Here is a 24,552-nt window from a genome sequence, read left to right as displayed (position 1 = left end):
AGATACTGTAAAAGAGAATGAAAAATATGTATTAAAAAAAGTTACGGAGTTATGTGAACAATGGAACCCATTACATATTTCTTGGTGGGGAAGAGTTCAAACTATTAAAATGATGATCTTGCCTGTAGTTTGCTACCAAATGAGTATGATACCTATTTATTTTCAGGGGTCCTTTTATAAAAAGCTTAATAGCATTTTAACGAAATTTCTTTGGCTTGGTAAAACACCTAGAATAGCTTTAGTAACTTTGCAAAAATCAATTAAGGAGGGAGGGGTAAATTTTCCTAATTTTTATAGGTACCATCAAGCCTATATTCTACGTCAGGGTATGTATTGGATCCTCCCAGAACTTATGGATAATGCACCGGATTGGTTATATTTGGAATGGCGCCTTATGTTTCCCCTAAATTTAGTTCATCTGCCAAGTATTAACATACCTAGAAGATACAGAGAAAATAAAATATTAATGGATACTTGGAAAACGTTGAGATTTATTGATAAATTAACACCTATCCCAATAAACAAATCAACTAATCAATCTATATGGATAAACTCCAAGATCAAAATTGGCGGAGCTCAAATCCTTTGGAAGAACTGGATTATTGCAGGCATTAGATCTCTAGACGATGTTATTTCAGAAGGTAAACTGCTGGATTTTTCACAATTGCAAAATAGATTTGGTCTTAATAAAACACAAAGTTTTAAATGGTTGCAATTGAAGCAGGCCATTCAGGTTGGGTTCCCTGAATGGAAAACATTAAATAATCAATATAGTTTAAAGTTCTTATGTTTTCAAGCAGACTTCCTAGGACATCAAGCCGCATTGTGGTATAAATTAATATCTGGATATTTGAACAAAAAACCAAAAAATGGTCTAAGAGATATTTGGAGCATTGAGATTGGACATCAGATTAATGCATCTCAATGGCCACTAATTTGGTCTTGGAGAATGGGATGTACAGTGTCAGCATCTATGAGACAAACTTGGTTCTTCTTATTACATAGAGCTTTTTGGACCCCTACACGTTTGCAAAAATTAGACAGTTCTAAGTCAAATAAATGCTGGCACTGTAATCTAGAACCAGGGACACTAGATCATTTATTGTATCATTGTCCCTATATTAAAACTTTTTGGAATTCAATTTGGCCACAAATCAATAAATTGATGGAAAATCATATTGCAATATCATATGACACAATATTATTTGGAATGATGATGAGGAAAAAAAGTCAAATTTCACCAGAAAATAACAAGCTTTTATTAATTATGACAGGGGTTGCCATTCAGCATATAACTAATAACTGGAATAATTACAACAACCTAAATTATACATTTTGGTGGAATACAATATGTCATATATTCAAAATGGAAAGAACAATAGCAATACAAAGGGGGACATATACTAAATTTATAAAAATATGGGGGCCATTGGCAAAATACTGTAATGAATAAATAGTAGGATTTTTCTTCTTCTTTTCTTCTTTTAGGGATCTTTTTTATGACACACATATAGGGGGGGTAAAGAAAATAATTTCTACATAATATGTTATAATATATTATATAATATGCAATGTATGAATGAAGAGTAATAGAAGGGTGGGGGAGGGAGAAGGGATAAAATATATTTAGAATATATTGTATTAGATATAAAATGTTATTGAATATTCATCAATTGTATTCTAACATGTTGTACACTTTCTATAAAATTTGAAAATTAAAAATATTATATATTAAAGTAATAAAAGGGTGGGGGGAGGGTGAGGGAGAAAATTTAAATTTATAAATATAATGTATTAGATATAAAAGTGATACTATGTATTTATCAATTGTATTTTAATATTTTGTACACTTTATGTAAAATTTGAAAATAAAAAATAATGGAAAAAAAAAAAATAACACTAGCACTAAATTTAAAGCATGCATAACCATGTTGCATGTCACACATTTTATAAACCCCAGTGATATCCCCCCTCAGTTTGTTTCTTCATTAGGCTAAAGAAATCTAATTTGTTTAGTCTTTCTTCAGTCATCCCCTTAATCTTGTTACCTGTTCTTGAGCAGAAGATTGAAGAAAGTTACAGACTTCATGCAGTACATTTTCATTCTTCTCCAAGAGTATGTCAAAGTAATTTACTATTAGTTTACGTATTGTGGAAAATTCACCAGAGCTTAACTGTTCTGGAGTAATTCTCTCTGTTGAAAAAGTCAGAAAATTTAAGTAATAGCAATGACACTTCATGGAACAGACTGTGAAATGTTCTAAATGGCTACACACAAGAAAAGCAGAAAAATAAATGGGCAGAAGAACATGAATAAAAGAGGAAGACTGCCTATTTTTTTCAGTCACTAGCACAATATTCAGTGTAAAACCATAAGTACTGGGTCTTACCGTATCACTACCATCCAAATATGGCAACAGCAGCTTAAGACAATAGCTTAAGAACTTGGAAAAAAATTCCTACTTGTCCTTCATATTTATTTCCAAATCAGAAAGAACACAAATGTGGAAACAAGTTCCAAAGCCATATTTATGTAGGTAAAAATAGCTTAATCAGTTGTCTTAAACTGTCCTCCCTCGATGTGGCTTAAAGTCTGTACATGACTTGCAGCTTCATTATGAAGAGGTGTTCGAGGATAGAGAAGGGGAAGAAAACAAGCTGATTTTCAAGTCTACATGCAAAAAAAAAAAAAAAAGGCCTATACCTAATTTTATACTCATTTTTTGCAATAAAACCCAGTGCATGTGGATATTTTCCCTTTGAAAATGAGTACACATTAGAAGCATCTGCAAACTCTGATGCTGACAGTTTACAAAAGCTCTCTATCCCCAAAAGACTACCGTGTTTTCCCGAAAATAAGACCTACCTCGAAAATAAGCCCTAACATGATTTTTAGGGTAGGTCTTAATATAAGCCCTAGTCCCCGGAAGCCTAACCCGAATGTCCCTGGATTCACCAGCAGCAGTGCTCCCCCCCCCCACCCAACCCCCGCTGAACTCCCATCTTTCCATCTCTCCCTCCCAACCGAACCCCATTCACTCACCAATCATAAGACCTACAAAGAGCAGCGCATTCAGCACTCTAATCAGGCTGCTTCGCGGCCTTCTCCCGCCAGAGCATTCCCTCTGCCGAATCATTGATGTCATCAGTAACGCGACGCATGGAAGGCACTGGTGGGAGAAGGCCGCAAAGCAACCTGTTTAGAATGCCGACAACACTGCTCTTTGAAGGGAGGTATGTAGGTCTTGCGGTCGACGGGGTTTGGAAGGGAGGAAGAGATGGAAGGATGGGAGGATTAGCGGGGTTCAGCTGCGTGAGGGATGGGAGGGAGGGATAGAAGCTGTGAAAGGGTTCTGCTGCACAAGGGATGGAAGGGATAGAAAGATGCTATGCAGTGTAAGGGTTCTGCTACACAGGGGGATGGGCGGGATAGAAAGATGCTGCAGAGGAAAGGCACAAGGGGATGGGTGAGAGAGGAGGAAAGATGGTGCACATGTGGAGGAGAGAAAGGAAAGAGGAAGAATTGGGGTGAAGGAGAGGAAGGGAGAGATGATCATGTACATGAAAAAAAAATAAGCCCTATCCCGAAAATAAGCCCTAGTGCATTTTTTGGGCCCAAAATGAATATAAGACACTGTCTTATTTTCTGTAATGGCGCTTAGGAATAGGCGGTTGATAAATCTTTAAATAAATAAAACAAATAAATATAGACTCAAAGAACCTAAGTACATTGTTTCACATTGATCTTTCTTCCACCTATTTATTTGACACTGAAAATATTAATAAATCCTACCAAAATTACAAATATATGCTGCTTTAGTACAACTAAGAATACTACTACACCAGTCATGGGAGATCTTACCAACTAGGAAAAGCTTGTTTTTAGGGCAGTATCCAAGCTTGGAACATGCATGTTCGGGTCTGGTCTCTTCTACTAGTATGCTAAGGATCGCATCGGTACATAAGAATGCAATGGACATGCACACCTCTAACGAACACCTTGGTAAAAAGATACATACATATTCCAATTCCTGTTTTATGCGTTCCTGAAGTACAAAATAAGACAAAAAGCATGATAACTGCACAAACTGAATCCACTATTTCTCGCCCCATTCCACTTAACCAGTCATTTATCACAAAGCACAGTTACTTACCGTTAACAGGTTTTATCCAAGGACAGCAGGCAGATATTCTCACAAATGGACGTCATCCACAGAGCCCCAGCACGGAAGGTCCCAAGTGCATCGCCACTTGAAGAACTTTAGAAAGTTTGCAACCGACCACACATACATGAGTGCCTTCCCGCCCGACATAGGTGTACGGCTCCTCAGTTCAGTTAACCAGCTAAGAAGCCAACCAGGGGAGATGGGTGGATTATGAGAATATCTGCCTGCTGTCCCTGGATAACACTTGTTACAGTATGTAACTGTGCTTTATCCCAGGACATCCTCTTCAGACACTTTGTGATTTTGATAAATTCAAAAAGATCAATACACTATCTCAGTGGATTAACAGTTATAATTTGTTATATATGGGATGTCAGATTGACCAATTGAGTTTACTAACTCATCGGGTCTGTCAATTCTTCATTCATCCCTATTTACTAGAGTCTTCATCTTATTATCTTATTTCATTTGCAAGATTAGTTATAAATAATTTAAATAACTTAGCTTTTAAGCAGTACTATTTCATTATTCAATTGTATTTTTCCAGCACTTCAATTACATACCTATATTATAATAAAATAATCAATTTCTTTCCTCAGAGTAGGATTACAGTTCCTAAAACACTATCTTCAAAGTTTAGTAGAGTTCAACATATTAATGCAACAATACTTTAATTTTGGATCATACTTATACTCTAAAACAGTGTTTCTCAACACACAGTACGCGAGCCGCTTGTTGGGAATACACGGTAGTGCTGCCCGATTCAATTGAATGGATCTGCTCCCCCCTCTCCCCCAGTCAGTAGCAGGCAGCATGTGGGAATTGCTGCCAATACTGCAACGCGATTTAATGATGATTCGCCTCACCTCCGACTCCAACCTAAAGTAGCAGTGGTAAACAGGTTGCTCCTGGCCTGCCCGCTGGGGCCTTCCCTCTGCTGCGTCGCCGACATCACTGATGACGCAGCAGAAGGAAGTCCTTGTGGGCAGGCCAGGACCAGCCTGTTTACCAATGCTACTTTAGGTTGGAGTCGGAGGCGAGCTGAATCGGCATCGAATCAGGGGCAGGGGGAGGTTAGCAAATCATTATTGAATCTCATCATGGTATCGGCAGTTGAACTCATGGAGGGACAGAGAGAGATGTTGATTGGGGGAGGGAATGAAAACTGGATGAGAGGAAGCGTGCAGGAAGCAGAGAGAAAGAGATGGACTGGTGAAAAGGAGGGAGAAAAGTTGAAAGTGGCAGTAGAGGGAGTGGGAGAGATGCACCCTGGATCTCTCTTTCCCCACTCCCTTTGCAGCAGGGGAGGTAATGAGAGAGAGAGAGAGAGAGAGGGAGACATGTTGCCAATGGGGACAGAGAAGAGAGGAAGAAAAGTTGGACTCATGGAGGGACAGAAAGAAATGTTTGTTGGGGAATAGAATGAGGTCTGGAGGAGAGGAAACATGCAGGAAGCAAAAAGAAAGAAATATTGGATGCACAGTCAGAAGGAAGTGCAACCAGAGACTCATGAAATCAAAAGACAATTAATGTAGGAAAAATGAGTTTATTTTCAATTTAGTGATCAAAATATGTCAAACAATACAGAGCATCTGCGAAAGTGCAGAATACAAGCAATAATATGGAAAAAAACTTGAACAGTACTGCAGAATACCATCCATCAATCAAGATTGGCTAGAATCAACATAGTACTCTTCTAAACATTGGCCTCCATGTAAATGATGAACATAAACTGTAAAGGCACCGTACAGATGCTCTGTATTGTTTCTTGTTGCCTGATTGCCTTTGATTCCTTAATAAACATGATTCCAAAAAAAAAGTCAGTTTTGAGAATATATCTGCTGTCTATATTTTACACTATATTTGTCTATTTTTCTATACTTGTTATTGAAATGACTTTGCATATTTTAAAGTCATCTGCCTTGACCTCTTTGACCCCCCCCCAATATAAATAATCGACATTTTCTCTGTGAACACAGTGTGCTTTTGGGGGGGAGGGTTATTTTGTGGTTACTAGTGCTGCCCGATTCAGCCTACTGAATTGGTTTTTCGATTCAATTCGATTTTCCTGCCCAATTGGGTGTTTTTTTCAAACATGCTGGTGGGTTTATTTTATAGCCTCTTCACCCCCTTTGCCTTCTCCTAACCACACTGGCGCTGTGGTGTAAACAAAATAAATGAGCAAAAAACACTTTTCCTCTCTCTCTTAAATCCTAGCCCACGTTTGCGGTCTAACACCTGCTCTGGCAGGATACACGTTTCAAGTATACCTATTCTGATTGGCCCACGCGCCTTAGGCCCCACCAGTAGGCGGAGCTTTAGGACGGATGGGCCAATCCGGCCTCATTCCTTCGTTGGCTGCCTGCCGGACAGGCGGGTTTGGCTCCCGTCTGTCCGGCCAACTTCCAAAGGTACGGGGAAGGGGGGTGGGGGGGTCGGCCAGGGGGGTCGCGGGTCGGTCGGAGGTTCTTGGGGGGGGGGCGGTCGTTGGAGGGAGGGGGGTTTGCGTCGAGGGCAGGAGGGCCTGGGATCCCTCCTGCCCGTAATGTAGTGCGGGGTGGGGTTAGGGGGTCGCCGTGGCCAGGAGGGTTTGGGCTCCCTTCTGGCCCAACTACACAAAGTACGGGGAAGGCGGGTGGGGGTGTCGTGGGGGTCGGCCAGGGGGGTCGCGGGTCGGCTGGGGGACGGGCGGAGGTTCTTGGGGGGGGGGCGGTCGTTGGGGGGACGGGGTTTGCGTCGAGGGCAGGAGGGCCTGGGATCCCTCCTGCCCGTAATGTAGTGCGGGGTGGGGTTAGGGGGTCGCCGTGGCCAGGAGGATTTGGGCTCCCTCCTGGCCCAATATTGTCGGGGAGTCGGCGGTCCTTCGGGGTGGGGGTGCGAGTGGTCCTGCCGAGGGGGGAGAAGAATCGGACGTCGAGGGGGGGCATCAGGCTTTCAGGATGGGGACAGGACTTCAAGGGGGGACAGGCAGATCTTCAAGGGGGGACAGGCAGACCTTCAAGGGGGGACAGGACTTCAAGGGGGACAGGCACGGAGAGGCGGGGCAGTGCACCGAAAGTCAGGGCGGGTGAACGGTGAGTCGGGGCAACCAGAGGAGAGTCGGGGCAGTGCACCGAAAGTCAGGGTGAGTCGGGGCAACCAGAGGAGAGTCGGGGAGGGCGAAAGGAGAGTCGGGGTGGCCAGAGGAGAGTCGGGGAGAGCGAAAGGAGAGTCGGGGTGGCCAGAGGAGAGTCGGGCAGCATGCGCGTTATATGCCTGAGCGCGGTATAGAAAAGTTTTTGTACATATCATCGTGATTTCTGCGCGCTATACCCCTGTGCGCGTTTTACAATGGTGCGCGTTATATCCGCGAAAATACGGTAAATCATGTTTTATTGGCACATCATCAGTAAATACACAATACAACACGACCATACAACAAGGTCGCGAACATCAAATGTACCATCAAACATATTTTCACCCCAACCAAAGAATCCCCCCAATCCCCACCCACTCCAAAGCCCAAACCCCCACCCCAACCCACACCATGAGACCCAATCCATACCCAAAAACCCCCCAGCAAGAAAGGATTATGCTGAGCAAGCTGTTTGCTTATGCCGCTCAGCACAGATCAAACAAAACAAGAGAACCAAATCCCATCCTCCCACCCACAATGTGTAATCCCACCCTACCCCCTGAACTCCACATACGTCCAACCACTCATACCCACCATTCACACTCTCCCAAACATCCACCCACCAACCCGGGGAAAACAGCTGAGAGCATAAGGTATCAACAACAGAGTGAATTCAAGACCAGACTTCTGGCCCTAGGGGAAAGCGAGGAAATGTAGGGGTCCCAGGTCTGCAGGAAAATCTTCAACCGCCGGACAGATAATCGAGCATGGCGCTGCTCCAAGAGCATCAAATTATGAAAACGATTCCTCCAAGCCCAGTAAGCAGGCGCTATGTCTTGCGTCCAAACGCTAAGAATGATCTTCTTTCCTATAACAGCACCCTTCCGGATCAGCAACCGATGTCTCCGAGCAGGCACTCGCAAAGATTCATATCTATCCAAAAGCAAGCCTACCGGAGACATCGGAATAGCGTGACCAACCAGCCGCTCCAAAAAGCGGAGTATGGCTCTCCAAAAGACTTTCACTCGAGGGCATCCCCAAAATGCATGAAAAAAGGAGTTGCAACCCAGTGTACACTTAGGGCAGATTGGAGAAGAAATGCCCCCAACCTTGTGGACCCGCTCTTGGGAAAAATACGCTCTATACACCACTCGAAATTGGCATTCCCTCAGTTCTGCACTAATAGAAATAGAAGAGATACGACCAATAAGGGAAGGAAAGTTCAAGGACTCACCAGGTATGCCCAGATCTCTACCCCAGCGGTTCTCCAGAGCCGTATAAGACTTCTGAGGAGTAAGCCGCCGCAAAGCCCCATGCAACGCAGACACCGTCAAGCCACAAGCATAAAATTGGGCAAAAAATAGACGAAATTGGTTACCCAATCGAAACCGTAAGCCCGGGCGCGCCAAGGATCTCACATAATGATGAATTTGCCGGTACGCAAACAGACCTCCCACACCCAAAGAATGAAGCATGGGAAAATCTCCCCAAGGTCTCATCGCCCCTTCCTCATCCAATAAATGCTCAAGAAGAAGAAAACCCTCTCCAGTCCATCGCACAAAGACCGAGTTATCACAGCCAGGCAGAAACTGCGGATTCCCCCGTATAGACAACTGATCCGAAACTTGATGGTCCCCCCCCAGTAACCCTACCAATGCCTTCCAAGAAAAACGCCACGACCTAAGGATGAAACTAGATCGGAACGCGGGGGGCAAGAGGCGAACAGGTAACTGAGACAGCGAAAACAAGTGCCAAGGAGAGAAAAGAGCATGTTCAAAGTCCCGAAAAAGATAGTCATCACTCTGTAAGCACCAGTCTCCCAAAAATCGCAGCAAGCAAGCCAGATTATAGAGGCCAATATCCGGGAGCCCCACACCACCGATCCTTCCCGAGCCGAACAGATAAGAGATCGATATCTGAGACTTCTTGCCTTGCCAGAGGAATCGGGTCAGCTGCCTATGAAGCCGTTGAAGATCGCTACGACGCAGACAAAGAGGCAGCAACTGGAGTACATACAACCAGCGGGGAAAAATAACCATCTTATACAACTGAACCCTACCATAAAAAGAGAGAGGTAGAGACATCCACTTTGCAAAACAACCCTCCGTAGCGGCCAACAAAACATCTACATTAGCACGATATAACCGTCCCACACTGCTCGTGAGTTGCACTCCCAAATATTTGAATACACCAGCCGCCCACCGTAAAGGAAACTGCCCCGGCCACTCCAAGCGCACCGCCTCGGCCGTAGCTAATGCCAAAGATTTATCATAATTCAATTGGAAGCCCGAAAAATCGCCATACTCCGTAAAAAGCGACATAAGAGCAGGAAAGGATTCCCACGGGGAGGTCAAATGAACCAACAAATCGTCTGCAAATGCCGAAATCTTAAACTCTCGGCCGCCAAGAAAAACACCCCGAACCGCCGGATTAGCAGAGATTTCGCGAATTAAGGGATCCAAGGTGAGCACGAAAAGAAGAGGAGACAAGGGGCAACCCTGTCTAGTACCCCGCTGAATTGGAAACACCGCCGAAGAAACTCCATTAACCAGCACCCTGGCCAGCGGATCATGATATAACGCAGCCACCGCATCACTAAAGAAACCTCCCATACCATAATGTTGAAGAGTACAAAACAAAAAATCCCACAAAACCCTATCAAAGGCCTTATGGGCATCAAAACTGACCAACAAAGAAGAAACCTGCTCCCGCTCCACCCACTCCAGCGAAGCCAATATAGTACGTAAATTGCGAGTGGACGACCGACCTTTGACGAACCCAACTTGAGGCTCCGCCACCAGTGAGGGCAAAATACCCGCCAACCGGTTGGCCAACAATTTAGCAAAGAATTTAGCTTCAGCATTCAACAAGGATATGGGGCGATACGAGGAGGCCCTTAATGGGTCCTTGCCGGGCTTAAGCAAAACCACAATCTGAGCAACCCGAAGAGAAGGCGGGAGAGCCCCCTCGCGTACCGCAGTGTTAAACACATCAACCAGAACTGGGGCCACGTCCGCAAGTAGAAGTCTATAGAATTCACTGCGAAAGCCATCGGGCCCCGCCGCCTTCTGCAGCGGAGAACTACCAAGAACCAGCGATAGCTCTTCAACTGTAAAAGGAGCCTGCAAACGCGCATTCTGAGCGTCTGTCATCACCGGATGAGAGACCTGATCCAAATAAAGATCACCCGCCAACGAAGAAACCGGTGGAGCAGCATACAACTCCTGGAAATAATGGTGAAACACCGCCGCCATATCCTCATCTTTGTGGACCAAACCACCATCTGCCCGGCGGAGATGGAGAATTGGGGAAAACCCCTTAGCACATCGAATCAAATTTGCCAAAAGCTTACCGCTCTTATTAGCATGCAAATACAGTTGAAATTTATAGTATGCCAAAGACTTCATAGCCCGATCATGTAATAGTTCCCGCAACGACAACTGCGAAGCCAATAATAACGCTCTATTGATTCCGGTGGGATGAGCCCCATAGCGGCGACGATCATCCTGAACCTGGCGCTCCAGCCGGAGCACCTGACGGTCGCGCCTTTTTTTCTTTCGGCTAGAGTAAGCAATGATCTCACCCCGCAACATCACTTTAGCAGCCTCCCAGTAAAGAAATGAGTCACCCCTATGAGACGCATTGTGAAAAGCATAGTCCTTCCATTTATCTACCAGGAAAGCATGAAACTCCTGATCAGAATAGAGCGAGAGAGGAAACCGCCAATGAAAGCCCCCAGGGATATCTCCAGGAAACTCTAAAATAAGAACAATCATAGCATGATCCGAAACATCATATCCTCCAATCTCCGCCGAGCTCACCTGCGAAAACAGGGAGTCCGTGAGCAACCAATAATCAATACGGGACTGCGTTGCATGGGCACTAGATGTATGAGTGTAGTCGCGGTCTCCAGGATGTAACACCCGCCACACATCAATCAAAGACATAGAAGAGGCAAACAAGGGAAGGCCTCTATTCGGGGCATACCTGTCGTGAGGAAGGGGATTAGATTTGTCAATAGTGGGATCAAAAGCTTGATTAAAATCCCCACCCAACACCACTGGAAGGTCCTGATGAAGAAGTCTGGTAAGTGAACGCATAAAGGACCCATCCCAAGTGTTAGGAGCATATATATTACACAAGAGCAAATCCTGCCTATTAAGTGTCACTTTAGCTACCAGATAACGCCCCTGCGGGTCAGACCATACCTTATGGGTAGTCAAATGCAGACCCTTACGACATAAAATGACTACCCCCGCCTTCCGGTGCAGACCCGAAGACTCCAAGATCTCACCAACCCACCACCGGCAGAGTTTAGCATGTTCCGCAGAAGAGAGGTGGGTCTCCTGCAAAAATGCTATATCCGCCTTTTGTCGATTCAATGCACTAAGAATTTTTTGGCGTTTAACAGGAGATGTGATACCATGGACATTCCAGGAGATAAACTTAATTACCATGAGTAGAAAAAGCTAAGATAAAAAGAAAGATAGCTGAATAGACTACCGGGGGAACCGTCCCAGCCAGCGGCTCCTTCCCAGAGCAAAAAGTCACCCATAGTCCAAAAAAAAACACAACCAAACACCAATACCCCGGGTCACACAACCACCTCCAGTCACACCCAAACACACCCTTCCAAACATTCCACACATACAAACCCCCCTCCCAAGCCCAGCCCCCAACCACCCAGCAGCCCTCCCCCCCCCCCAACAACCTCCCAAACTCCAACCCCCAAATTCTCATGCACAGATCTGGGAGAAACCCAGATACCAATCACGCTGAAAAGCCCTCCCGAGCCCACCCCCCAACTTCCATAGAAACTAAACACAAACCCACGAAGAAGAAGAACTGGAAATTAGACTAAAGACATATCTCAACAAATAAAACAAGAATGCACAATTACTGCGGAGGAACAGGCAGTTATGCGGGGAAACTTTCCCAATATAAGCCGCAAAGAAGACAACATATCAGTAAATAAAATAAAATAAATCCCCCTTATGCTGAGAGAAAACAAAACGAGAACTATGTCAAAAGCAGATGGGGGCACCATGGCAGAAAAGCACGCCATCCCCCACGGAGGAACAGCGCCATATAATCCAATACAAAGGCAAACAAGAACAGCAGAAACAAAACCAAAGGGCTGGAGTCCTCGGACATGGGTCAGGCAGAGAAGATGGCAGCAGCTCCCAAATCTCCAGCACCACCGCCCCACCGGCAGTCCATGGCAAAGTCCAAGGCTGCTTGCTAGCAGCAGCAAAATAGCAAGAGAGCCAGCCCAGTACAGTCCAGAAACCAGAATCTAGGAAACAGAGGACGATCAGGGGCTAGGCGCCGCTCCCGCCAGACGTTGCACATAAGCCAAGGCATCGGCCGCAGAGTCAAAAAAGTGAGAGCGACCCTCATGTTGAACTTTGAGGCGTGCAGGATAGAGAAGCGCGAACTGGATGCGCCGCTCATGGAGTTGACGACAGACAGCGGCAAACTCCTTTCTCCGGGCAGCCAATTGAACCGAGAAGTCCTGGAAGCACAAAATCTTCTGATTTTCATAGGTGAGGGGGCCTTTCGCCCGAATAGCCCGCAGGATCTCCACCTTGTGGGCATAATTCAACACCTTGAAGATTACCACCCTCGGACGGGTAGCATCTTGGCGGCGAACTCCCAGACGGTGCGCTCTTTCAATCCGCAGGGGCCCCGCAGTCGAAGGAAGCTGAAGAGACTGCACCAGCCAGGATTCCAGAAAGGAGTGCAGCTGCCCATCCAACACCGACTCGGGAACGCCAACAAGTCGCAAATTGCTGCGCCTGGAGCGATTCTCCAGATCCTCCACCTTAAGTTCCAGCTGGCGAATTTTGGAGTCCGCCGCTGTCTGAGCCTCCCTAGACTGCCCGGCCGAGTCCTCCAAATCAGATACCCTTTGTTGAAAAGAGCCAAACTCCGCTCTAATATGGCTCACAGAAGCATCCAAGCCATCCAGTTTGTCGGAGAGCTTTTGAAGCTGAGAGGTAAGGGTGTCCTGTATCGCTGCCCGCACCTCCGTTATAACATCCGCTACCCACTCAGACCGTGGGGAAGAGGGAGACACGAGGGCCGGCTCCGCCATCTTGGTATCTGCAGCCCGAGGCTTCTCCCGATCTTTGCGGGTCACTTTTGCAGCCATAGTGCCCCAAACCGAGCTCAAAACGCTGCCGGGACTTCCCCTCCGAAACCGGAAGTCGGGGAGAGCAGACCGCGCCGATAGCAACGCCGGCCGAGATCGAGAAAACAAGCGGGCCCGGGAGCTCTTCTCACACACGTCGGCTCACCGAGACGGCATCACGTGATCCGGATACACGTTTCAAATCTGACATATTGTAATCACAAAATGGAAAATAAAATTAGTTTTTCTACCTTTTGTTGTCTGGTCATTATTCAAATCTTGTTGGTCCCAGGCTCTGGTTGTCTTCTGATAACTTGCTTGCCAGGGTCTCCTTCTTTTTTCTTTCTCCCTGCTAACCATCCATCTTTCATCTCTGTCCTCCCCTTCCGTTTCCCTTCCCTCCTCCGGAGGTCTGGCATCTTTCTTTTTTTTCATCTCCATCCACAGATACACCTTTTCTTAACTACCATTTCATCAAGCATCTCTCCCTCCTTCCCCACCACCCCAGGGTCCATCATCTCTACTTTTCTATTCCCAACTACCCTCCTATCCAGTATCTCTATCCTTCCCCTCCACACCATCCCTTGTGTCCAACTTCTCTCCCTTTCTTTTCCTTCCCTCCCTAAATCCCATTGTCCAATATCTCTCTCCCTCTCCTCTATTTTTAGACCCATTATTTCTTCCCCCCAAAGTCTGGCATATGCACGTCTCTTTGAACCCCCATTCCCTCCCTCCATGTACTTCTACACCAGGGCCCCCCTCCCTTGAAGGTCTGTCACCCTTGAAGGCCTGTACCCCCATCCCTGAAGGCCTGTCCCCCCCTTTGAAGGCCTGCCTGTTCCCCCTGAAGGCCTATGCCACCAACCCTGGCCTGTCCCCCCTTAAAGGCCAGTCCCCCCTTAAAGGCCTGTCCCCCCCTAAAAGGCCTGCACCCCCCCCCAAGGCCTCTCCCACCCCCTGAAGGACTGCCCCCTGAAGGCCTGCTTGTCCCCCCTGAAGGCCTATGCCGCCATCCCTGGCCTGTCCCCCCCTTTGAAGGCCTGTTCCCCCCTTAAAGGCCTGCACCCCCCAAGGCCTGCACCCCCCCAGGCCTGTCCCACCCCCCTGAAGGACTGCCCTCCCCTGAAGGACTGCCCCCCACCCCCACAAAGGCCTGCCTGTCCCCTCCTGAGGGCCTATGCCACCATTACTGGCCTGTCCCCCCTTTGAATTCCTGTCCCCCCTTAAAAGCCTGTTCCCCCTTGAAGGCCTGCACCCCACAAGGCCTGTCCCACCCACTGAAGGACTGTCCCCCCAAAAGATTGCGCACTCCCTCTCCAACCCCACCCCACCCCCGGGAAGGCCTCCGTGTTGCTCCTGGCCTCCCTGAACCGTTTACCTTACTGCTGGAGCCTGCAGCCAAAGATCGCGGTTACAGCGTCTTTGTGCTCCTCCTCTGACGTCAGAGGCAGGATCGCAGTGGAGGAAACAGCTCAGAGCACAAAGACGCTGTAACCACGATCTTCGGCTGCAGACTCCAGCAATAAGGTAAATGGTTCGGGGAGGCCAGGAGCAACATGGAGGCCTTCCCCGGGGGGTGGGGGGGTGCGCAGTCTTGGGGGGAGCAGTGCTTCGGGTAGGCCAGGAGGGAAGCTGGACTGCAGCACTTCCCGACTGACCCTCCCTCCTCGCCCTCTAAAACAGGTGCGGCAGCAGCCAGCCAGCAAGAGCAGTGCTGCCACTCCTGCTTTAGGTGGGCGAGGGGAAGGGTCCGAATCGGGAAGCTGATTTTTTAAAAAAATTTAAATCGATTCGAATCGATTCACCTGAGTGAATCGGTGAACTGATTCGAATCATGAATCGGGCAGCACTAGTGGTTACTATTATGTATTAATAAAATTATATTGTGTGTATAAGGAAAATGGATGGAAGAAATTGCATTACAATTAGTACTATTATTATGGAGGTGTAACTTGAGCAGGGGTACTCAGTTGGTATTTGTTAGGCTTAAGGGGTACTTGGATTGAAGTTGAGAAATACTGCTCAAACCCCCACATCCCACTAAAAACACTAGTTGTATCTCTGGCTCACTATCCAAAGTGCCCAAATAGTTCATACCTTAATTATGCTGTTTTCCAGAAATTTACCAACTTCTGTCATATATAGCTTACAGACAATACATTCGGGAGACAACTTCATCAGGAGCGTGTTATTCTGTCATGGAAAGTAGAGCATTTAGTGATAGTGCAGACTGACTACAGCAGATAAATGAAAGCAGATTTTAAAAAAAGAATTAGAATTATAGGTAGCAATGAGGGAATAAGTTTAAGGAGGTGGAAACCTGGCAAATGGCTAATGTATACAAAGAGAAAATATACAAAAAGAACAAGAGAATGAAAATATCAATCAAATACCTCTTCTGTACATATTCAACCTTCTCAAGTGTACAGAAAAAAGGCCTCGGTGTTCACAGTGCTCAGTTTAATCCAAGCAAGCCTGAAGTAGTCAAATGAGCACACAATCATAGACCAAAAAAACTCCACCATTATTCAAAACACTTTTCTTTTTTTTTTTTTTCAAAGTGGTCTTCAAATAAGTCTTTTTTTTTGTATACAACAATGTAGTACATTTGATTGAATACAGAAAAATATTAGAGATTACACCATTTTATACAATTAGTATATAGAACCATAACTTTACCCACCCACCCTTCTATCAATTATTAATAATACAAGACAACTTTATTTATTACATTGATATGAAGAATTAATATCAATTTCTCAATTACAGAGAAGGCCGGATCATCCATAATAGATTTGATAGATTTAACATATGTAACACCAATCTAGTGTTATTAGAAGAACCCCGTTTGGTACATTCTGATGATATAAGGGAGAGCCTTAGCTAAGTGTATAACTTAGCCATCAATTTACCATCTACATTAATCAAAGAAATAGGCCTGTAATTTGAAACCAACATAGGATCTTTATTTGGCTTCGGCAAAACAATAGTTAAGGATTCTACCATAGTACCTAATATGCAATCTTTAGTTAGTTGAGCCTGATATAGATTTAGCAAATAAGGTAATAGGGTAATTTGAAATGATTTATAAAATTCCACCGTGAAACCATCACCACCTGGAGTGGATCCAACTCTAAGGGACTTCAATGCTGTTTGCAATTCCTTTATCAATATGGGCACTTCGAGACTACCTTTCATATGCTCGGGAATTTTAAGACCCTTAAAAATTCTATACCATCCTTTTCTTTATTTGAATAAAGCTCAGAAGAATGCAAAGTTTTGTAAAAATTCAAATTGTTTTAGAATATTTCCAATTTGTAAATGAGTGTCACCTTTTTCGTCTTTAATCGCAACCAGTGTTCTCCTCAGGGCCTTTTAACCGGGCGCACCGCCCAGCTAATTAAGATGACCGCCCGGCGAATCCTTCTGCTGCCACCGATGCTCCTTTCCGGGCTGACTCCGCCAAAAATTTTGTTTTGACGCCTGCCTTTTTTGCCAGCATGCTTTACTTGCTTTGGGCCTTCCTCGTTGCCAGGTCCTGCCTACTTTCTGTTTCCGCGAAGGCAGGACCCGGCAGCGAGGAAGGCCCGAAGCAAGTAAAAGCAGTAAGTTGTAAGCTGGGAGGGATGGGAAGAGAAATGCTGCTGCTGCATCGAATAGGGGAGGGGGAAGAGAAATATTCTGCTGCTGCACCAATTCTGGGGGAGAAGGGAAGAGAAATGTTGCTGCTGCACCCGATTGGGGGGGAGGGGGAAGATAAAAGCTGGTGCACCCAATGGGGAGGGGGGAGAGGAAGAAAAGTGCTGCATCAGCACCCAATTGGGGAGGGGGAGGGGGGATGAACTGCTGCAGCAGCACCCAATTGGGGAGAGAGAGGGGATAAGGAAGACCAGGTAAGGGAGAGGAGAGGCAAGAGACACCAAGACTATGGGATAGAGGGAAAGGAAAGGATCTACCAGACCATCGAGGGAGGGAGAGATGTCAGCGCATATGGGGGGAGGGAGAGGAGGGAGATGCCAGGGCATGGGGGAGAAAAGGGAAGGAGATAGCGATGCCAGACCATGGGGTGGGGTGGAGTATGAAGGAAGGAAGGAAAGGAGAAGAGAGAGATACCAGAGCATAGGGGAGGGGGGTGAAGCTGAAATGAATCATGTATAAAGGAGAGAAAGGGCACAGGATATACAGTTTATTGAAGGGACATAGAAAGAGGGAAGATGCCATATGGAACAGAGAAAGGGCAGACAGTGGATGCAAGAGGCAGAGAGAGGGTGGACAGTGGATGGTAGGGGTAGAGAGAGAGAGGGCAGAGGCTGGGTGGAAGGGGCAAAGAGAGGACTTATATTGTATGGAAGGGAGTGAGGACAAATGCTGAATAGAAAGAAGAGAGCGAAGAGAAGACGATTATAGCAGAAATGACAAAAGGTAGAAAAAAAAATTGTTGCTTTACGTAGAATCAAGTAGTATTGTAACTGTATTAATTAAAGTTTATAAATAGGAAATTGAAATAAGGCAGTTTTTTGGGACTAAACCCCTTTCCTCAGGTCAGGACAGGATATCATAACAGCAGGGGTGCCCAAATGGTCGATCGCGATCAACCAGTAGATCGCATAGGCAATGTAAGTCGATTACATTGCCTTTGCAATCTTTCTTCCTGCCTCCCCGAGCCAGGCCAGGCGCATACAAGTGCCAGACTCACAAGACTTCACCTCCAATGTCAATTCCGATGTCGGAGAGGTAGTTCTGAGCCAGCCAATCGCTGCCTGGCTGGCCTGGAATTTCCTCTCCGACATTAGAATTGACATCAGAGGTGAAGTCTTGTGAGTCCGGCGCTTGTACGTGCCTGGCCTAGCTCACGGAAGCAGCAGGGAGAAATCGGCGTTGTGGCTTAGGGGGTAGTGAAAGAATCAGGGAAGTGGAGAAATCGGCACGATGGCTTGGGGGGCAGGGGGAGAGAGAAAGAAAGACAGGCAGGGGAAGAAAGAGAGAGAAAGAAAGGCAGAAATAAAGAGGGGGTAGGGGGAGAGAGAAACAGGCAGTCAGGGGGATAGAGAAAGAAAGAGAGACAGAAAGAAAAGGGAAGTGGCAGAAAGAAAGAAATATTGGATTTACAGTCAGAAGAAGGAAGTGCAACCAGAGACTCATGAAATCACCAGACAAAAAGGTAGGAAAATGATTTTATTTTCAATTTAGTGATCAAAATGTATCCGTTTTGAGAATTTATATCTGCTGTCTATATTTTGCACTATGGCCCCCTTTTACTAAACCACAATAGCAGTTTTTAGCGCAGGGAATTTGGTGAAAGATCAACCAACCCGTCCCCTCCCCCCTCAAAAAAAGTTAATCGACTCTAGAATCAGAAAACTCTTCTGAAACTGGAGAATTCAGAGAAACTACCATCTTGCTAATCCCCCAGAATAACTATGCAGATAGATATTCAAAAAATAAATAAAATGGGTGGGGTCGGGACTAGTCTGGAGGAAAGGAAATTAGCATGCAAGATCTAATTTCTCCTTCCTTGTCTCTCTCCAAACCAGTGCCAATAAATGGGAAGCATCAAAGCAGTTAAGGAAGGAAACTGACAACACAAACTGTAGAATTTGTGCTCCAAAACTTGCATACCACCTAGTCTGAATGTCAAACCAGTAATAGTAAAAGGAATGCAGAGTAGAGAATGACACAGTGACTGTTTCCAGTGGAAAGCCACAGCATGGGGAAAAAATTTGGTCATTTGCCTCGGGTTCGGGAACAAGGCTTTTTACTGCCCCATGGGAACAGTACAGTGCCTTGCTCCTGCAGTAAAGGATAACTGCTGCGAATCGCCTCCCTCCCCACCAGCAGCCCTCCTCGCGATTGCAGGTCCAGTAGCCCTCCCCCCTCCATCACAGGTCAAACAGCAAAAAACCCCAAAACCAAACCTGAAACTCTCCTACTGGGTCATCCCCATTACACCTCCCACCCCAGATCTACCAGCCTCTTAGAAGCTTCATCGATGAAGAGGCAACGTCACAGGTCTGCTCCAAGACCTTCCTCCGGCTGAGTCTCTCCTTCCGATGAAACCAGAAGTTACACTGGAAACGTTGAGAGCTATTCATCCACCACTGAAGACTGAATTTCACTTATCTCTGTAAAGATGAAGAGACTGCATTTTCCTGAGCGGACCAGCCCGCCAACATGGCCCACTGAAAGGAGTTCCTCCGTCGTAATGACAACTCAGGGCAGATGGTCAAGAAGTTACACTTAAGCTAAGTAACAAGTTTCAGATAAGACTTTAATCATGGATGCACAGTAATAATACCCCTTCACATATTTATATATAAGAAGAATATTTATAAAATCAAAAGAAAAAATTATAAAATATAAATCTTTTAGAAATTTAATAAATAAACAATTGGATCAATGATAGTCTGCAGTATGGTCACTCACTGAGACTAGTTCTGAAGGTGATACCAGCAGACACTTGAGTTCCACAGTCTATATATTCAGTACATTTTTCAATTTGGCAACAGCCTAAGTTTTAGGAGCAATTGTGTGGCCCACTGAAAGGATCACATATGTGTCCTCACCCAGGGAACCACCTTGATGGTGGCCACTATCAAGCCCAGGACTTGTAGGCCTTTCCAGGCCATTGGTTGAAGCTGCTGGATCAGGGAGTGAATCCAAGATTAAAGCTTCTAGAGCCTGGCTACTAAGAGGAAGACTGCCCTTAGATGTATCAAAGCAGACTCCCAAATATTAAGACAGAATCAGAGAGCTTTTTAAAAGATTCACTACCCATCCCAGGCTCTACAGCAGTTTGTCTACCTGGGATGTGGAACACCTGTTCTTCCTCTGGAGACTTCACATAGATCAGCCAATAGATCAGATAAGAATGCACCAGTAAAGAGAGGACTAGCCACCACCATCATCACCTTGGAGAAGGTCCTTGGCACTGTGGCCAATCCGAAGGGTAGGGTTTTGAATGGATAATGGGCACCCAGGCCCATAAAGTACAAATACTTCTGATGATCTGCGTGGATAAGAATGTGAAGGTTAGCTTTAGTGAGGTTCAAGGATGTGAGAAATACTCCTTGACAAACCTAACAATTGACCTGAGTGTACATAAAGATCACATAAGGCCCTGCAGATCTGATGAAGAGTACTTCTCTTTTTGGGCACTACAAAATAGATGGAATACCTGCCAGAATCTCTTCTTGCAGAACCAGAACTATTACCTCCAAATTCAGCAACCTGTACACTGTCTGATGGAATACAAGATCCCTTTGCAGTATCTGACAGGGAGAAACCAGAAGGCATCTGCAAGGGGCTTGGCGAACCTGGCCTTCAGAAACTACTGATCTTAAGTTATCTGGACCCATTTCCAATAGAAGGGCTTTAAATGTCCTCCAATGAGAACTACTAGGGCCTGGAAGACACAGTTGGCCCCTGAGGACCCTGCCCCCCTCACGACCACCCAGCCAACAATCACACAAGGACTGGCCCCAGGGCAAAAATTTAGACCTCCAATTGCCATGAACTATATCCAAGCAATACCTCTTCACCTTAAAAACATCCCATCTGGATTCACCTTGATGAGACTTGTCCTCTGGCAGCTGAGGAGTCCTTGACTTGCCCAGATCCTTAACCAACTTCTCCAAATCCTTGCCAAACAGTTGACCCCTGAAGAGTAACTGGCTGAGGCAAACTTTTGAAGCCACATCCGCCGACTAATCCTGGAGACATAGAAACCAGTGAAGGAGTGGCCTAGTGGTTAAAGCTGCTATCTCAGCACCCCAAGGTTGTGGTTTCAAGCTCAGTGCCACTCCTTGTGACCCTTGGCAAGTCATATAATGCTCCATTGTTCCAGGTACCAAAGCTAGATTATGAGCCCACTGGGACAGAGGAAAAATACTTAAGAGTACACACCTAGATTGTGAACCAATTGTTTTGCTATTGCCAGTACTTTAGATCCAGTGCAAAAAATCCAGTAGGATTTACATTCAGAGTAGGACAGAAAAAAAAAAAAAAGAGAAGTCGAAGTCAGAGTTGAAGATTTGGTGTACTGGCTTCAACAGCCCTGGTTACTACTATTTTTTGGAAAAAGAGACGCTTAGCATGGAAAATACAACAAAAAAAACCCCAAAGAGTAGTGGGTGTGGTATATGGGGTGAGCAGTGTGGCAAATCAGTTCACCACCTAACCTACAGTCCTGAGACTAGGCTGCCAAGATCTCACATACCATCTCCTGGGAGACATATTGGCCGGTCATGGCTGCACAGAACCCTTACAGTCACTCATCACCCATTTGATGGTAGGTATGAAGAGGTAAGGAATCTAGGTGGGTGTGCATACAATTCTGTTAATAAAAACAGAAGCCTGACCCCTTCAGACTTCCACCCATCACAGTACTAAGTTTTGTGACAATTCCTTCTATTTCAAGGTCCATGGAAATGACATATATTGTCTATTTGAAATTCTATTTAACATGCATTACATACAAGTAAGACATTGGATTAGTAACATCCACCCTAATTCAAAAGAAATTCTAATAATATCAACTCAGAGCAAAGAAGCACAATCATTACCATCCACACAGCAGGGCTAGGAACATAGATTTTAAACCTAGTCCTAGGAATAGGGAGGAAGACTATTGCTCCAATGTCCACCATGGGAGCCATAGAGAAGCCCAAGTGAGAGCAAGCTCAGCTAGAGCAGGGCATGGTTTCCCCCTTGCAAAGCCAGTAGATGTTAGCAAGCTACTAGGCAGTTTAGGGAGGAAGCTCAGGTCTTTCCCTAAAGAAGAGCTTCCCAGCTCAAACATGGGTCATACCTGTGACCCCATGGAAGTGGAAAGGCTGGACCCACTTCAGAGTTGCTGGAAGCAGACCAGGAGATACCAATGGAGCTGCAAGGAGAGCTGGTCCCCGAGGGCTTGGAAGTGGCTTCTGAGCTGATGGAAGTAGGCTTGGCAACCCTTTTCAAGGACTGAGCAAAGAACTGTGAGTTTTGTTTTTTGGTTTGCTATTTTGGCTGAGGTGGTTTTATTTTCCAACCAGTTTCATGGACTACCTGAACTGTGAGATTGTTTGTTTTTCTATTTGTGTTCTCTGCACATTTTGTTAAGAAGCTGAGAATGCCTTTTTGAGTGGGGAGAAGTTTGCCAACAACTGGGAGGGATTTTGAAAGCTGTTTTTGTGCTTTTGCAGACAAACTTGAGGCACTCCCCTAGACCCAGTAGTGCTATAAAATAAGCTGGAGGCTTGTGTTTTTGCAGAGACTGATTGAATGTTGGTGTAGCATCGCAGAGAACTGAACTCACTTGGAACCTGCTAGGAGCAGGCTCTGATAGCCTTATTGCAAGAAGCTCGGTAGTGAATAAAACCAGAGAAGATTATTGGCAGTTGTGAGGAGAAACCCTGAACTCTCCCAGAGTTTTTTTCCCTTTGAAGTTTTTCTTTTGTGTTTTAAAAGTTACATTGATTTCTGGATTTTGCCATTCTGACAATTAAATTTACTTTTGGAACTGAACTTGGAGTTGTGTGTATTGATTCTGGTTTTTGTTTGTTTTACTCATATTAATGCAGTGTCTGCAAGGTAACTCCATACTGGGTCAAATTTTAACTGTACCCACTAGGGGCACTGAGGAGTCCTGCTGGAAGGCTTTAGGGCCAGTTACAACCTTAAGCTACCAGTTTGGGGTACATAGGGACTAGACTAAGGTTACTTTTTGAAACATAACCCAAACCTAAACAGAAAACCTAACTTGCAAGCCCAATCTCCTACCCTCAGGTCACCTCTTTACACAGTAAACCCACAGTAAGAGCAGGTGCTACTATAGGACTGTTGAGGGTTTTCCAATTCATATCAGAGCGATGACTGACCAGTCAAGTCAGGACCTTATTTCAAGAACAAAATGGCATTACCTAGATTGTAAAGAGGTGTCAGCCTACAATAGGTCAGAGTGATGATCCATCTAGCCCAGAATCCTGTCCTAGCAGTGGCCAGTCGGGGGCACTTGAAACTACCCAGATACTAACAGAAAAAAAGATCTAAATAGACTTATATCTGGGAGTGAGCAATTGAGCTAATCTATTTGCCAATGGACCTCATCTCTAGAATCTATTCCAATCCTTTAACTCATTCTACTGGCCCTGAGCTCAGTATCTATCAAGAAATTTCATGGATTACAACTGAACAAAATATTCTTACATATCTTAAATATGCTACTAGTTTCATAACACTAGCACTAAATTTAAAGCATGCATAACCATGTTGCATGTCACACATTTTATAAACCCCAGTGATATCCCCCCTCAGTTTGTTTCTTCATTAGGCTAAAGAAATCTAATTTGTTTAGTCTTTCTTCAGTCATCCCCTTAATCTTGTTACCTGTTCTTGAGCAGAAGATTGAAGAAAGTTACAGACTTCATGCAGTACATTTTCATTCTTCTCCAAGAGTATGTCAAAGTAATTTACTATTAGTTTACGTATTGTGCAAAATTCACCAGAGCTTAACTGTTCTGGAGTAATTCTCTCTGTTGAAAAAGTCAGAAAATTTAAGTATTAGCAATGACACTTCATGGAACAGACTGTGAAATGTTCTAAATGGCTACACACAAGAAAAGCAGAAAAATAAATGGGCAGAAGAACATGAATAAAAGAGGAAGACTGCCTATTTTTTTCAGTCACTAGCACAATATTCAGTGTAAAACCATAAGTACTGGGTCTACCGTATCACTACCATCCAAATATGGCAACAGCAGCTTAAGACAATAGCTTAAGAACTTGGAAAAAAATTCCTACTTGTCCTTCATATTTATTTCCAAATCAGAAAGAACACAAAGGTGGAAACAAGTTCCAAAGCCATATTTATGTAGGTAAAAATGGCTTAATCAGTTGTCTTAAACTGTCCTCCCTCGATGTGGCTTAAAGTCTGTACATGACTTGCAGCTTCATTATGAAGAGGTGTTCGAGGATAGAGAAGGGGAAGAAAACAAGCTGATTTTCAAGTCTACATGCAAAAAAAAAAAAAAAGCCTATACCTAATTTTATACTCATTTTTTGCAATAAAACCCAGTGCATGTGGATATTTTCCCTTTGAAAATGAGTACACATTAGAAGCATCTGCAAACTCTGATGCTGACAGTTTACAAAAGCTCTCT

The 24,552-nt window shown here is 45.1% G+C and overlaps 1 protein-coding gene across 5 annotated transcripts in view; it reads right to left on the bottom strand.

The window, feature by feature from the left end:
- LOC117360021 (prosaposin-like) overlaps positions 1-24,552 on the bottom strand; it is a 160,229-nt gene that overhangs the window by 62,447 nt on the left and 73,230 nt on the right. For 4 of the 5 annotated variants that reach the window (XM_033943565.1, XM_033943567.1, XM_033943569.1 and 1 more), the window contains 4 exons: positions 23,780-23,925; positions 15,512-15,607; positions 3,863-4,046; positions 2,049-2,194 (listed from right to left, as the gene is read on the bottom strand). In XM_033943565.1, the coding sequence (XP_033799456.1) occupies positions 2,049-2,194; positions 3,863-4,046; positions 15,512-15,607; positions 23,780-23,925 (572 nt within the window). The remainder of the gene's footprint in view (positions 1-2,048; positions 2,195-3,862; positions 4,047-15,511; positions 15,608-23,779; positions 23,926-24,552) is intronic. The other variant, XM_033943570.1, reaches the window with a different exon arrangement.

The sequence above is a fragment of the Geotrypetes seraphini genome, chromosome 4 (assembly GCF_902459505.1).
Source record: "Geotrypetes seraphini chromosome 4, aGeoSer1.1, whole genome shotgun sequence".
Classification (NCBI taxonomy): Eukaryota; Metazoa; Chordata; class Amphibia; order Gymnophiona; family Dermophiidae; genus Geotrypetes; species Geotrypetes seraphini.
Note: the sequence above shows the minus strand (reverse complement) of the source record. Positions and strands in the feature narration are given on the sequence as shown.